Genomic DNA, 15,204 nt, shown 5'->3' with positions numbered 1-15,204 from the left:
TTGCGGGGGGGTGGTGGGGGAAGTGGGGGGCGGGGTTGTTGGGACAAGCAAGCAGTGATAGGAGGAGATAACCAAAAGTTTTCACAGACAAAAGAACAAAGAGGTGTTGAAGGTGGTGATATTATCTAAAAGAATGTGCTAATTAAGAGTGGAGAGCAGGACAAGCAAGGTAGCTCTAGTGGGGGTGGGGTGAAATAAACGATGGGTGGAATACATTTAAAAATAATGGAAATAGGTGGGAAAAGAAAAATCTATATAAATTATTGGAAAAAACAAAAGGGAGGGGGAAGAAACGGAAAGGGGGTGGGGATGGAGGAGGGAGTTCAAGATCTAAAGTTGTTGAACTCAATATTCAGTCCGGAAGGCTGTAAAGTGCCTAGTCGGAAGATGAGGTGCTGTTCCTCCAGTTTGCGTTGAGCTTCACTGGAACAATGCAGCAAGCCAAGGACAGACATGTGGGCAAGAGAGCAGGCAGGAGAGCCCTGAGCCGAGCGCTGCCTTATCCCTTTTAATGGCACAAGGCCACCTGGAACAATGTGCTGTCATTAGCTTGACTGATGTCAAACAAAACCATCAAATCTTAGAAAAATCTTCACTCTGCCCTCTTAAGAACATCATCTCTATTGCACAAGGCAGAGGTCAGACTGAACTGGGCTTGTGGCAGCCAGGATTCATAAGACATGGAGACCCATGAGAAGTATTGACAGCCTGAAACGTGGGAGGCACTGAACAAATTAATGCAGCAAGGCTTCTTCCTGGCTTTAATAGTCAATAATACACTATTTTGGTTAAGCCAATGACCCTCACTGGGTACGTCAAGCTAATGTCATTCTGTGTGTGGGCTAAGGACAATGGGTCACGGGAGCTAAAAGTTCACTTTGATCTGCATGTGCGTGGACATCAAAACAAATTATTACTCCAGTGGTATTCTTACACAATAAGAAAGATAGTCAAACAGAAATATATCAGCCTAATTAAATATCTTATAATCTTTGTTGGGAGGGGTGGTGGGGATCAACTTCAAGGGAAAAAAAGTCAAGGAACAAACGTGTCATATTTAAAATCTAAACAATAGTTCCTAGCGCTAACCATCTCAAAACTGAACCACCTCGAATTACTTAAAGCCCACAATTTATCCATAGTCATTTCCCTTTCCCTCTTCATTGCAGTCCATTGAAAAAAGAAAGAGTTGCACAAGGGACAAAATTGCATTCTCCAGGACAGATAAAACGTCATGACACACCAACTGGGAAACAACAATTTGAATGCTTTGCCCGCTGTATATATATATTGTATATATATATATATATATATATATATGGAGAGAGAGAGAGCAATATAAAGATTGTTTCTAACTTTTACTTCACAATATCATTTATGTGTTACACTTCTTCATTTTCTGAACGGCAAAAGGGAAAAAAATAATTAAGACAGAAATTTTTTTTTCAAAAATCCTTCCAGAAAAATGAGGACAATTTTCGATTTCTTGTATTACTGATAATGCAACTTATGAAAGTTTCCAAAGCCATTCTAATGCCTCAGCCTCACAAATATGTATTTTTCTTCCCTACAAGTATTGGTTGCAAGGGTGTCCGTGTTTCGGACTTTGCTTTGATAGAGTTCTTCTCATTATGCTTTGCTGCTGTCTTCTTTCGGTTGGATGACATCATTGGGTACTGCCTCTTCTATGTTTTCTGAACTCAAAGCTTCCTTGACATTGCCTTCCTTTAATGGTAGCTTTCTGCAAACGATTGACAGATGAAAAGAAACTGTGAGGATAATTATTCTATATGATCATCGCATTACAGGTGAATCCCAGGTACTGGCCAGCTCACGCTTTTCTTGCATTTAAATTGCACTTCTCAAGTCCAAAGTGCTTTCATTGCCAATGAATTACATTTGATGTATGGTCACCATTTTGTAATGTAGGCACAAGGGGAGGAAGTTAATGAAGTTCCCAGCAGTGAGGGGTGGGGGGGGGAGGGAATGGGCAATGTCTGACACCAAAACTGGCAGCACCCTTACTGACCTCCGGGAGCCCCGAGGGAATTATGTCGCTAAAGGGCAGCAGGAGCCTTGCCGCCAGGGCTCCCGACTCACCCAGAGACATTCAATTGCAGGACTTCACCTTGGGGGGGGGGCAGAATTCCTGCCCCCAAGTGCTTCTGACCAATCAGAGGCCAGCAACTCTCCATTACTGTCAGCACCACCGGGTGCAGCTGGCCTCTGATTGGCCAGCAGGTGTTAGGGGTGGGAATTCTGCGTCAGGTGCCATCTTCCAGACAAGACATTGATCTGTCTGCCTCTCAGATGCGTGTGAAAGAACAAAAGACACTATTTGAAGCAGAGCAGGCGTGCTCCCCCAGACCCCTGGCCATCATATATCCATAAAAGTGTAAAATAGATTAATGGTCATTATGACAGTGCTGCTTCTGGGAGCTTGCTGTGCACAAATTGGCTGGCGTCTTTCCGACAGTGACTACACTTCGAAACTACTTCATTGGCTGAAAAACCCTTTGGAATATACTGGCATTGGGAAGGATGCCTTATGAAATGCAAATTCTTTATTTTGGCCTGAGCGTAGTTGATGTTGACATTGGGTTAAATCTTTATCAAAGACACGTTAGCCCTGAGAAGTCACCATGCTAAAACAAACCAGAATAGGATGTGCAGGCCAGATGCACTCCTGATTCCAAAGGGACTTCTAAGGACAGGCAACCTGGCTACACCGGTTGGTGCTTGTGCCACTGTTACCATAGTAGAGGTGCCTAGATAGGGGAGGAAGAAATACCTAACAGCAGGGCACCAGCCCTGGTAGGTCTGGGCGAGGGACTCCTCCAATGGAAACTATTAGTCCTTTTCCAAGAAGCTACTTTGTGACTTGCTGATGGGAGGAAACCAATCTTGTCAAGTTTGGACCCTGTCACACATCTGTTTCATACTGTACGCCAAAGGCATCAGGAATGAAGTAGTTGGGAATTCCAGGATTGTGTTCTGAATCTTGCCCATCCAACTTCCCTCTATGGCTTCAGCTACAAAGACCACCAACGTGGAAATCGCCCGAGTCCACCCTCTCCGAGGAAACTCCAATACATGTTGACGGTAATCAGGTATAAATATGCTTCAGTAGCCTCTGCTTGTCCCGATAAGGGCCCTAGGAAACTTGGGGCTAATCTACTCCTTTGTTTCATTTACTGCCCATGTGACCCTGCTAGCCACAAAAGGGCTGATGCTACTTATCCATCTAACAATAGTGACTATGTTTCAAAAGCATTGGTCATGAAGTGTTTTGGCACTCGTTGAGGGCCAGTGCTTTTTTAGCGCAAACGGCTTATTATTTCTAAAACTGTAAAACCAGCTGACAAGCCACAAACTGCTCATAAGTTGGCAAATTGACACTCAGTTGGCAACCGCACTCAGGGAAGAATCTGGATGACCAGCAATGAGGCTTCTGTTGTCCAGAGCGCACATTTAGGGTAAGCGAGAGAGACTCAAACAGGAAACAAACAGATGCGTTTGCAACGTTCTTTGGTGTGAACCACATGTTGGCAGCTTGCCCAGTCCAGCCGCTTCCCACAATCCCGCCAATCTCTGATAATTATTTTATATTTTAGGCAGTTTTCTCTGCTTATTGGTGCCAGTCAGACACAAGGCAGATGGCAAGCTTTAACAGCCAGGCACTTACGCACATTCAGTGAGAAGAAAGGGGTCAGAACCACACAGAGGTTTTCCAAATTTTTATTTTAATCTTTTTAAATTTATACTCCCTGCTCCCTTAACCCCAAAGTCTCTGAGGGAGAAGGTGTTTCTTCCTAATTCTACAGCATATTTTTCCTCCAATTTATAGCTCATAAATGGATCAAGCTTTGAAATGTGTGATTTTTGTGGGTGAATCATTAATTATGGGGAAGAGCAGGTGTTTGCTCAGATAATATTAATTTCACCCTACTGCAGGTGAGATGATAAATCAGCAATCGCCTTCTAGGACATCTCCAGCACTAATCTGGAATAGAAAGCCTGCAGGAAGGATTATCTCTCTCACAATCCCAACTACCCCTCTGGGGAAATGATAGGAGTCCGCTCAATACAATTGTATGACAGTATGACCTAGGTTGAAAAAGCTAACCAAATGGCAAAGCTGCAGGGCTGTAGGCTGAGGTCCTAGGCATTGCAGCATTATGTGTCTGAGCATCAATGCCTATTATCATCGTGTGTCAGATCATCAATGTCCAATCTCACTTTCGGAGTTACTGTGTGTTGGATAACCAATGACCACTGTGTGTTGATGACCAATGTCCAGTATCACTGTGTGTCAGAACATCCCTCTGTGTTGAAGCACCAATGTCTGCATTGGAACGCCAATGTGCAGCATCACTGTGTGTCAGAGCATTAATGTCCAGTCTCACTGTGCATTAGAGTACCAATGTCCAGTATCACTGTGAGTTGGAGTACCAATGCCCAATATCACTGTGTGTTGGGGTACGAATGCCCAGTATCACTGTGTGTTGGGGTACCAATGCCCAGTATCACTGTGTGTTGGAGTACCAGTACTGAGTATCCTTGTGTGTTGGAGTATCAATGCCCAGCATCACTATATTGGAGTACCAATGCACAGTGATACTGTGAGTTGGATTACCAATGCCCAGTATCACTGTGTGCTGGAGTATCAATGTCCAGTATCACTGTGTGTTGGAGTACCAATGCCCAGTATCACTGTATGCTGGAGTATCAATGTCCAGTATCACTGTGTGCTGGAGTACCAACGCCCAGTATCACTGTGTGCTGGAGTATCAATGTCCAGTATCACTGTGTGTCGCATCATCCCATGACCTCAAGCTGCTCCCAATCCTGAACGCATGATGGAGGAGAGACTTACTCAGGCTCTGTGAGTGGTGTGGTTTCATTTGGTTCATTCGCTGAGCTCCCATCATGGTTTGTGATCGGTTCATCTTCCGTCCTCATCTCCACTATGGGCTCTTTTGAACCATCCTTCCTGAAAAGCATAATGTGGTTTAATCAATTTCTGGCCCTTAAGGAGTAGCATCTTTTGTACCAAGGACTTCTGGGCCAAGCTATATTTTCATTTGGAAATGACATAACTCCCAACACAATGCACCATGTCAGTGTTGTCTCCATAATGTTGACACATTGCCTTTAATATTCCACAAAACAGATTGAACAGCCTGGAGCCCTTTCTAATAAAAGTGAAAATGGAGGCGTGACCCATTGGAAACCTTTAAGATTTTGTCATGGTTCGATAAGGTAGGTGCAGAGAAGATGTTCCCACTGGTGGGAGGGACCAAATGAGGGCCATAAACATAAAATAGTCACTGATAAATCCAGTCGGGAATTCAGGAGAAACCTCCATACCCAGAGAGTGGGAGTAACGTGGAACCGTGTTCAATACCACACGAGTAGATAGCATGAGGAGCGCAGATGAACTTTAGGGGAAGCTAGATAAGCAAATTGGGGAGAAAGAATTAGAAGGATATAATGATAGGGTTAAATGATGAACAATGGGAGGTGGTTTGTGTGAAGCATAGACACAGGCTTAGACCAATTGGTCTGAGCTTCCTGGTTATGTGCTTTACACTCCATTTAATTTTATGTGAAAAAAAAACTTTGCCCAGCATTTTTCTTTCATGTAGGCAGTGCACGTTTAACAAACACAACAAACAACAAGTGCAGGATATTTGTATTCCTCAAACGTCAAAAGGCTCATATTACAAGTGACAATTGGCATGCCTTAGAGAGTTTTATTGCCAGGAAATGGAGTCTCTGAGAGCTTTGTTGACTGTATTGCCAATATTTATGATTTTTGTTCTTTTCTTTTGGATGTATTTACTCAGATTCATTTAACTATATTTTTATGAAATTTAGACTCATCAAATTGAGACAAATGGTCTATGTTCCCATTTGAAACATCTAATACTACACTCAAGCAATCCCAAGGCCGATAAACCATGGTTAGCTGCACAGTAAATCTCACTCTCTTCTCCCGAACAAGATGACTCAAACCCGATACTCAGAGCAGCCCTTACTGCATCCATGTGATACTTGTTGTGCATTGCACTAAGACTAGTGACTAAGGCATGCTCAACAGCAGGCAGCCATCATTGAACTAACTTTATTTACACCTCCCCAACAGAGAGGGCAGCAGAGAGGCCAGTATAACAAAACTCTCAGATCTTACAATATATTACACTCCCTCCCTGCTTAGAAAATATTAAAATGTAAAATTATATACGTGCATAATTTTCCAGAATATAACTAAATCAACGCCAGCAATACCTGAAAATTTAATAGGTTAGGTTGCATATTTGTTTATACTGTAATCACAACCAAACAAACATCACTGATACTTCCAGAGTAATTTACATATAAAAAATGGTTTCCCCTTAACACCAGTATGTGTTTAAACATCTTTCTATTGGGTATTGCCCCCGGTAAGACTAACACACGCTGAACTGCAGGCAGCCATTATTGAACTAACTTTATGAATACCTCCCCAGCAGACAGCGCAGCAGAGAGGGCAATATAACAAAATACTCAGGTCTTGCCATTTACTACAATACAATCTTCCAACACAATCCTGCAATTAATCTAGTGAGATTGACAACTGAATGCCAAATTGGGGACAATTTGTGCTCATTAGGAATTGACTTTTGACACCAAAGGTCCACGTTGAATAAGAACCTTTCAATCAGAAAATAGGAAGATGTTATCCCATCACTCTATGTTGAAACTTAACCCAGGTCTCAGAGATGAAGAGTTTGTGGCTCACTCAACACATGATCCAATTCTAACTTCCTCCCCTTCTACCAAATTTTTATTGTTAGTTTCCTCACCCCTTATAATCTTGGTCGGTTATGTACCAATTGTGATGGCTGAGGCCAGACACTGGAGGAGAAATTCATGACCATCTGTTTTGCATCTAAAACATGGGCGGTCAAGGGTTGGTGGAGGGACAGGTCACCCCAGTAACCTCGCTTGAGGCCTGAGGTCTTCCTGATGCCATGTTCTAGCTGGTCTGTAAATGGGTGAGCAAACCATCCTTCTGAAACACTCTAAGACTGCTTTACTAGACAAATAGGGGTCCTACATCAGTTGTAGGAGCCAAAGCAAATCCAGGTACAAATGTGCGGAGCCTGAGATAAGTCGACTAAATTTTCACCTTTAGCGATTGCCTCACTTACTACAGTGATACACACACCTTGGCAAACTTTGATTCTGTTACACATGGTATTGGTCCTCTGTTTTATTATGCGTTACTTTGAACTTATAGCATAGAAACAGGCCATTCAGCTAAATTGGCCTATGCCACTGTTTATTTTTCACACAAGCCTATCACCTCATTTCATTTAACCTAATCAGCATCACCTTCTAATCCTTTTACCTGCACTTGTTTACCTGGCTTGTGGAAATAACTATCTTCATTCCTCCCTCCTCCCTGGTCGCTGCTCCCCTGTACATATAATTGGAGTAGTGAGGGGTGGCTTCTCAGTCTTGCCTGGACAAAGGATGCTGGATAGTTAACTTTGACCATGTGGACGCTTGAGATTCAAGGTTGACAGGCTTTCTCCAAGTTCTAAAAAGATTTCTAAGCACAAACTGTCAAGTTGACTCTTGCTGCAGATGCAGTCATTCAGCAAGTCGGGAGATTGAAATGATCTACAGACCAGTTTTCTGGTATGACATCGAGATTGATGTACACGGGGGTTATCAGGGAGAATGGGCCTTGAGGCCCGACTCAATCTTTGTTAATTCACATAAACAAGTTTCAACAACAGTTATATAGGCCTGAACGTTTAGGTGGGCGGGCCCAGAATTGGCCAGGGAGCAGACTGCCCACCACGATCGGCCCCCGACTGCAATTTCACGCTAGCTGACCGCGTTGCCAGGGTGGTGGGGGGCAGGAGGAGGGCGGGCGCTGACGTCAATGCCAGTGTGGGCCAGCGCTGAGAGAAAGCTCCCTGAAGGCAAAGAGCTGCCTCAGGCAGATGAAGGCCTGAAAAATCACAAGTAAAAGTTTCAGAAGCGGAAAGAAAGTGCCCGTGCATCACAATAAATCACCTGAAAATGTACCTGCTGAAATTGCTGTCCACAGAAATTTATTTCTATTTTATTTCATCACGCAAACCTCATCCCACCATGGATAAGGTTTGATGAAAAATGTTAAGGCCGCCTGGCCGATTCACCCGTCCGCCAACCGTAAGGTTGGACAGGCGATGAAAAATTGCCGACAATTGCATCGTTAATGGGCTTAATTGCCCTCTTAATTGTCGGCGGGAGCGCTTCTGATCCACACGCACGCCCGCCGACCGATTGCCGTCTCATGTGATTTCACGCAGGATCGGGTCAGGCGCGTGCCCGCCCGCCAAGCTAAAAATTCTGTCTGCAGTGCCTTTAACCACTAAAACATCCCAAAGGATATTACACAAGCGTAATCAGTAAAAAGTTAACACAGAGCCAAAGAAGGAGGCAAAAGGACAAGTGATCAAACGCTTGGTTAAAAGACAGGTCTTAAGCAGCATCTTAAAGGAGGAGCAAGAGGTGGAGAGGCAAAGAGGTTTGACAAGGGGACTCCAGAGTTTATGGTCTCAAGAGAGCTAAGGGCATGTCCATTGATGATGGGGTGATGCACAAGAGGCCACGCTTGGTGAAGAGTACAGCAATAGAAACAGAAACTGCTGGAAAAACTCAGCAGGTCTGACAGCATCTGTGGAGAGAGAAACTGAGTTAACGTTTCGAGTCCACATGACACTTCTTCAGAGCTAAAGAGGGGTAAAAACATGTCACTTGGAGTTATATCGCAATCCCTTCACCATCAGAACCCTGGAAATCCCTTCCTAAAGCACTGCTGGCTTTGCCAGTGATGATCACAGCCCATGAATGAATAAAATATAATCACTATAAATCCAAGGTTATATTGGTATGTTTACAGTCCTAACAGCTAGGTAGCACTCAACCATTTCCACCTGTCCTTATCAATGGTTAATGTAATGATTATGTTGAAAAGCTGTGATTCTATTTCCACATTATGCTCAGTCTGAAAGATCTTAATGTTTGTTCACACCTTACGTTTTCTGGTCTGTTTGAAACTCCTACTTCTGGCATCAAATTTGAAGCCTTCAGATCATATATCTCCTGAACAGATGAAGTCCAAATGTACAGGAACCATGTTAACCAATGCGTATCTGGATGTACAAGTAGGAGTAGAGACTGTCCCTTAAGTTTTACAAACTAATAATAAGTTCAACATGAAAAGGCCATCAAGGCTAACTCATCCAGCCAGTAGTGTGATTTTGTATCTCATATCTCACCTCACCCCTGCTATTCCTAAACAGCACTATCACCAGAGGACAGGCAGAGTAAAACTGAGGAACAAATCTATGTTCAACTGTGGGATGTTCTTCACTGACACTCTGAGGCAATAGGCAAGTTTCAGAAGAGTACAGTTACCCAGGTCATCACAATCACAATTTTCAAACAATTTGCATGCCTTCTGATCCCTATCTCTGTTATCTCCTCCACCCCACAACTCTCTGATATGCCTACACTCATTCAATTCTGGCCTCTTTTGAGCATTGCCGATTTTAATCACTGCATGCCTTCAGCTGCCTACACCCTAAGCTCTGAAATTCTCTCCCTAAATCTCTCCCCTTCTCTACCCCTCTTTCCTCCTTTAAGTTGCTCCTTAAAATCTACCCCTTTGACCCAGCTTTTAACCATCTGCCTTGATATTGCCTTCTTCCCCTCAGTGTCACATGTTACTTTATAATTGTCCTGTGAAGCTCTTCGGGATATTTTACTGTTACAGGTGCCAATTAAACACAAGTTGCTGTTGTTGTTACTATTGTTGGAATTGTCCTCTCAGGAACTTGTGAAGTTCCCTTTAAAGGAATGGTGACAAATCCATCTTCAACACAGTTTGTACTGAGGATCATCCACTCTGCATTATTAGGTATATCTGGTGCTGCATCTGGCATGCCCTCCTGCACTCTTTGTTGAACCAGGTTGATCCCCTGGCTTGATGGTAATGGTAGAGTGGGGGATATGCTGCGCCATGAGGTTACAGATTGTGCTTGAGTACAATTCTGCTGCTGCTGATGGACCACAGTGCCTCATGGTTACCCATCTTCAGTTGCTAGATCTGTTCGAAATCTATTCTATTTAACATGGCGGTAGTGCAACACAACATGATGGAGGGTATCCTCAACGTGAAGACGGGACTTTGTCTCCACAATGACTGTGTGGTGGTCACTCCTACCAATACTGTCGTGGACAGGCAGGTTGGTGAGGATGAGATCAAATATGTTTTTCCCTCTTGTTTCCCTCACCACCTACCACAGGCTCATTGACTGTTCACCTTTTGTATAATTGTTCATTGGTGTTAAGCAATTTGCTACTAAGCTCAGTTTTAAGAGTGCTTTGGGGATTCATTTGTCATAGAAACATAGAAACTAGGAGCAGGAGTAGGCCATTCGGTCCTTCGAGCCTACTCCGCAATTCAGCATGATCATGGCTGATCATCCAACTCAATAGCCTGCTCCTGCTTTCTCCCCATATCCTTTGATTCCTTTCGCCCAAAGAGCTATATCCAACTCTTTCTTGAAAACATACAATGTTTTGGCCTCAACTACTTTCTGTGGTAGTGAATTCCACAGGCTCACCACTCTCTGGGTGAAGAAATTTCTCCTCATCTCAGGCCTAAATGGTCTACCCCGTATCCTCAGGCTATGACCCCTGGTTCTGGACTCCCCTACCATCGGGAACATCCTTCCTGCATCTACCCTGTCTAGTCCTATTAGAATTTTATAGGTTTCTATGAGATCGCCCCTCATTCTTCTGAACTCCAGCGAATATAACCTTAACTGACTCAATCTCTCCTCATATGTTAGTCCCGTCATCCCGGGAATCAGTCTGGTAAACCTTCGCTGCACTCCCTCTATAGCAAGAACATCCTTCCTCAGATAAGGAGACAAAAACTGCACACAATATTCCAGGTGTGGTCTCACCAAGGCCCTGTATAATTGCAGCAAGACATCTCTGCTCCTGTACTTGAATCCACTGGCTACGAAGGCCAACATATCATTTGCCTTCTTTACCGCTTACTGCATCTGCATGTTTATCTTCAGCGACTGGTGTACAAGGACATCCAGGTCCCGTTGCACATTTCCCTCTCAATTTATAGCCATTCAGATAATAACCTGCCTTCCTGTTTTTGCTACCAAAGTGGATAACCTCACATTTATCCACATTATACTGCATCTGCCATGCATTTGCCCACTCACTCAGCTTGTCCAAAACACACTGAAGCATCTCTGCATCCTCCTCACAGCTCACCCTCCCACCCAGCTTTGTGTCATCACCTTTGCCATTTTCAATGTGTTTGACAGGGTTTGACACTGTCAATTCCTCAACAGGTTAAAGTTATATAATCTTGGGCCAGAATTTGTTGATGACTCATATTCAGGTAGTTCCTGATTTTTATTTCTCCATCTTATTATCTGACCTTTTTGAATTTGGTTTAATCCCACCCCCCCCAACAATTTTCTTTGCCGTTCCTCTCTCCCAACATTTATTTCCAAAGAGTGTGGACACCTTGCTTGGGATGGGATTTTATTGGGTTCTGGATATGAGCCTCAGCTTTAATCTTACCTTTATTAGTTGAATAGTTCTCCAGCATTTAGTGTTGAGGGTTAAAGTTAAAGTAAAGCCAGCAGCTGTGGAATCATAGCCCAGCATGACTCAGGAAAGCCAGGCAGGCGGAAGTGGCAAGCGAAATACATCCAAGACTTCACTGATGGCCCAGAAATTAGGTAAGACATAAAGGCCATGGCTTTCTCAATCTGATACTAGGCCTGTGCATAGATAGCTCTCCATTGAGAATGAACAGTGCACACGGTCTTGATGCCTTCCTTCAACAGGTGAACGCATAATTCTCAACGTCAGGAACCCAAGCTGTATTTTATCCTCTTCATAGGTTAGGTTCACTGGACTGATTCCTGGGATGGCAGGATTGAGTATGAGGAGAGATTGGGCTGACTAGGCCTGTATTCACTGGAGTTTAGAAGAATGAGAGGGGATCTCATTGAAATATATAAAATTCTGACAAGGATGGGTAGATTGGATGCAGGGATGATGTTCCCTCTGGCTGAGGGGGTCTAGAACAAGGAGTCACAGTCTCAGGATACGGGGTAGGCCATTTAGGATTGAGATAAGGAGAAACACCTTCACTCAGAGGGTGGCGAACCTATGGAATTCTCTGCCACAGAAGGCAGTGGGGGCCAAGTCACTTGAATATATTTAAGAAGAAAATGGATAGATTTCTAGACGTTAAAGGTGTCAAGAGGTATGGGAAGAGTGCAGGAGTACGGTGTTGAGATAGAGGATAAGCCATGATCATATTGAATAGCGGAGCAGGCTCGAAAGGCCTATTGACCTGTTCCTACTCCTATTTTCTATGTTTCTATGTTTCATAGGGTGCTGTGGACAATTCAGATTATTAGTGTGATGGAGATTTGTGAATCAAGTTCTGGACCTTCCTGATCTGTACAGCTCAGCTATACACTGAGAACTACACTTACCATTCAATGTCTATCTCTGCGAATCTGATGATGCATTTATACTTTCCAGGTTTAACAGGTATTTGTGGTTTTAGTCACAGAAAGCCTAATTTACAACTAATTAAAAAACCTTCATTAATATGCTCTTCATCATTCGACCAATGCACCCAATGACTTTCATAAAGATTTGATTTAACAATTTTGAAATCATGAGGAAAAAAATTCAAACACATAATTAACCAAATGGATTCGTGCATTTTACTCCTCATTAGCGTAATTGCAAATTTGCTACCCTTTGCAGTGTAACAGAATAAACTCCATGAAGTTTAGGATGATAGCACTTCTGATATTTGAGTTCTGAGTGATGTCATTAACTATCCCACCAACAGTACCAGATCCTCATTCCCTAGTACGCAGGTGAGGTAACTGTAATAACCTTTAGTCCAAAGCAGCCAGTAGGGAATAATTAGGGAAGAATCTTTAATGCAGGCTGTGTGACATGCTTGCAGTCAGCCAGCATGAATCCAACCTTCTGGTTGCTTGCCATTTTAATTCACCACCTTGCTCTCATGCTCACATTTCTGCCCTTGGCCTGCTGTAATGTTCCAAGAAGCTTAACACAGGCTCAAAGAAGAGCACTTCATCTTCAGATTGGTCACTTTACAGGCTACTGGGCTCAACATTAAGTTCAAAAACTTCAGACCATGAACTCTGTCCTCCGTTTTGAACTTTTTGTTTCACCAAGTGCCAGTCTGTACCTCGTTTTCCTGTTTTTGCTTTCAGACAGAGCTGTTCTGTTATTAACACTCGCTCAGGACCAAAGCTTTGTTTCTTTACTACAACCATTACCATTCCCTTTTACCTTCTGTTCCATGACATCTTTGTTATTTAATCTCCCCTGCTCTCTACCCTATCACAGACCTTCCCTTTTGTTCTTCCTGCCCCTCCCCCTTTTAAAACAGCAGAAAACCCATCACATTTCTACCTCCCTTCAGTTCTAAAGAAGTAATGTTCAACTAGAAACATTAACCCTGTTTCTCTCTCCACGGATGCTACCAGACCTGATGAGTGTTTCCATAAGACCATAAGATGTAGGAACAGAAGTAGGCCATTTGGCCCATCCAGTCTGCTCTGCCATTCAATGAAACAATGACTGATCTGATAATCCTCAACTCCACTTTCCTGCCATTCAGCACTTTCCGTTTTTATTTCAGATTTCCAGCATTTGCAGTATTTTTCTTTTATTGATCCTCCATGCAGATGGATTGTGGCTTTTACTTGCAACATTTGCCTTTTCATGGTGATTTTATTTTTAACTGTTTGTATAGCATTACCACTCAGGATTGGAACTGGAAAAGCAACTGCTTCAGGAGGAATGGAACTAGTTACATATTTTGAGGAAAGGCTCAGAGATTTCAGGGCAGCAGAACAGACAGCCAACTTTGTCTGCACCTCTTTTGTCTTTGTCTTGTGCCTAGAGTATGACAATTTTACAAGCCTTGGTTAAAAAAAAACACATGGACCATGCTGATGAGACTCTTTTCTTTCAATAGGGCTCTGATGGCTCTCATTCATAGGGACCATGATGGTAAGACTCCCTTTAAGTGAGAGCCCTGATGCTGGGACATTCTTCAACTGGGATCATTAGGTGAGATTTGCCCTTTAATAGGTAGCCAAATAATGACACTCTTTCTTTAAGTGGGGCCCTGATGGTAAGATTGTCTTTAATAGGAACAAGATGGTGAAATGCTCCATTTAAGACCTTCATGGTGAGACTCCTGCTTATGGGACTGTGAGTACCACATGAACCACATCCACTTATACTTACAGATAAGCTGCTTTGCCTTCTTCAGCATCCTTGGTTTTGGTGCTTGACCCATTCTTTTTCCCACAAATCCTTGTGGTGATGCACATCAGAAATCCACACTGTTTGGTGAAGAAGCAGCTAACATCAGTGATAACGAGGATTAACAAGAGAGCAGCAACGCCAAGACCAACAACCGCCCCAAGGCCTAGACTCCTGAACAGGGTATCTAAAAAGCAAAGAAATGTAAAAACAATACAGTATAATCACTCTCTGCTCTTTTAAGCTATGTCAACTTTTAAGGCTTTTTGTGGTATAATTATGCACTTCTGTCATTTGGGAGTCATGAGAAACAAATGGGCAATTAATAGTTCATCAATCAGGAGTGGGTTAAGAGTTAGAGTTTTGCTTACCTGCCACTTTTAATGATATCCTGCTGTCCCTTCCCTATTTTACAGGAGAGCTGAAGCGATGCAATAGACAAGTGGGGTGAAAGAAAGGATGTGGCGGGGTGGAGGCGGGGAGGAAGCAAGGGGAGCTAAGAAGTTAGATGGACAATGGACCAACCGCCAAGTCCAATGCTCTCCATACTACAGACCCTGAATGTCAGCTCTGTCAAATAATACCTTCTGAAGTTGGATTTAAGGCACATTAGCAGCCTGGGTTATTCTTAATGTTGGAATGCTAAATGTTCAAAGTGAATGCCCAAGGTCTTAAACAGTACAAGCAATGGAATTCCTCACTGCTAATATCCATTTATCTAATCAATATAAAAAGAAGTCATAAAACATAAATACAGAATTAAAACGATTTATCTCCCCTCTATTTCAA

General features: G+C 43.1%; 1 protein-coding gene across 1 annotated transcript in view; it reads right to left on the bottom strand.

Annotated features, from left to right (window-relative positions):
• Positions 1-1,339: 1,339 nt before the first annotated feature.
• ncam2a (neural cell adhesion molecule 2a) overlaps positions 1,340-15,204 on the bottom strand; it is a 1,392,794-nt gene continuing 1,378,929 nt past the window's right edge. Inside the window, exons 16-18 of the mRNA XM_078560368.1 lie at positions 14,398-14,602; positions 4,877-4,993; positions 1,340-1,741 (exon numbers count right to left, since the gene is read on the bottom strand). Coding sequence (XP_078416494.1) covers positions 1,630-1,741; positions 4,877-4,993; positions 14,398-14,602 — 434 coding nt within the window. The 3' untranslated portion in view covers positions 1,340-1,629. The remainder of the gene's footprint in view (positions 1,742-4,876; positions 4,994-14,397; positions 14,603-15,204) is intronic.

This window comes from Cetorhinus maximus, chromosome 16 (assembly GCF_964194155.1).
Source record: "Cetorhinus maximus chromosome 16, sCetMax3.hap1.1, whole genome shotgun sequence".
Classification (NCBI taxonomy): Eukaryota; Metazoa; Chordata; class Chondrichthyes; order Lamniformes; family Cetorhinidae; genus Cetorhinus; species Cetorhinus maximus.
Note: the sequence above shows the minus strand (reverse complement) of the source record. Positions and strands in the feature narration are given on the sequence as shown.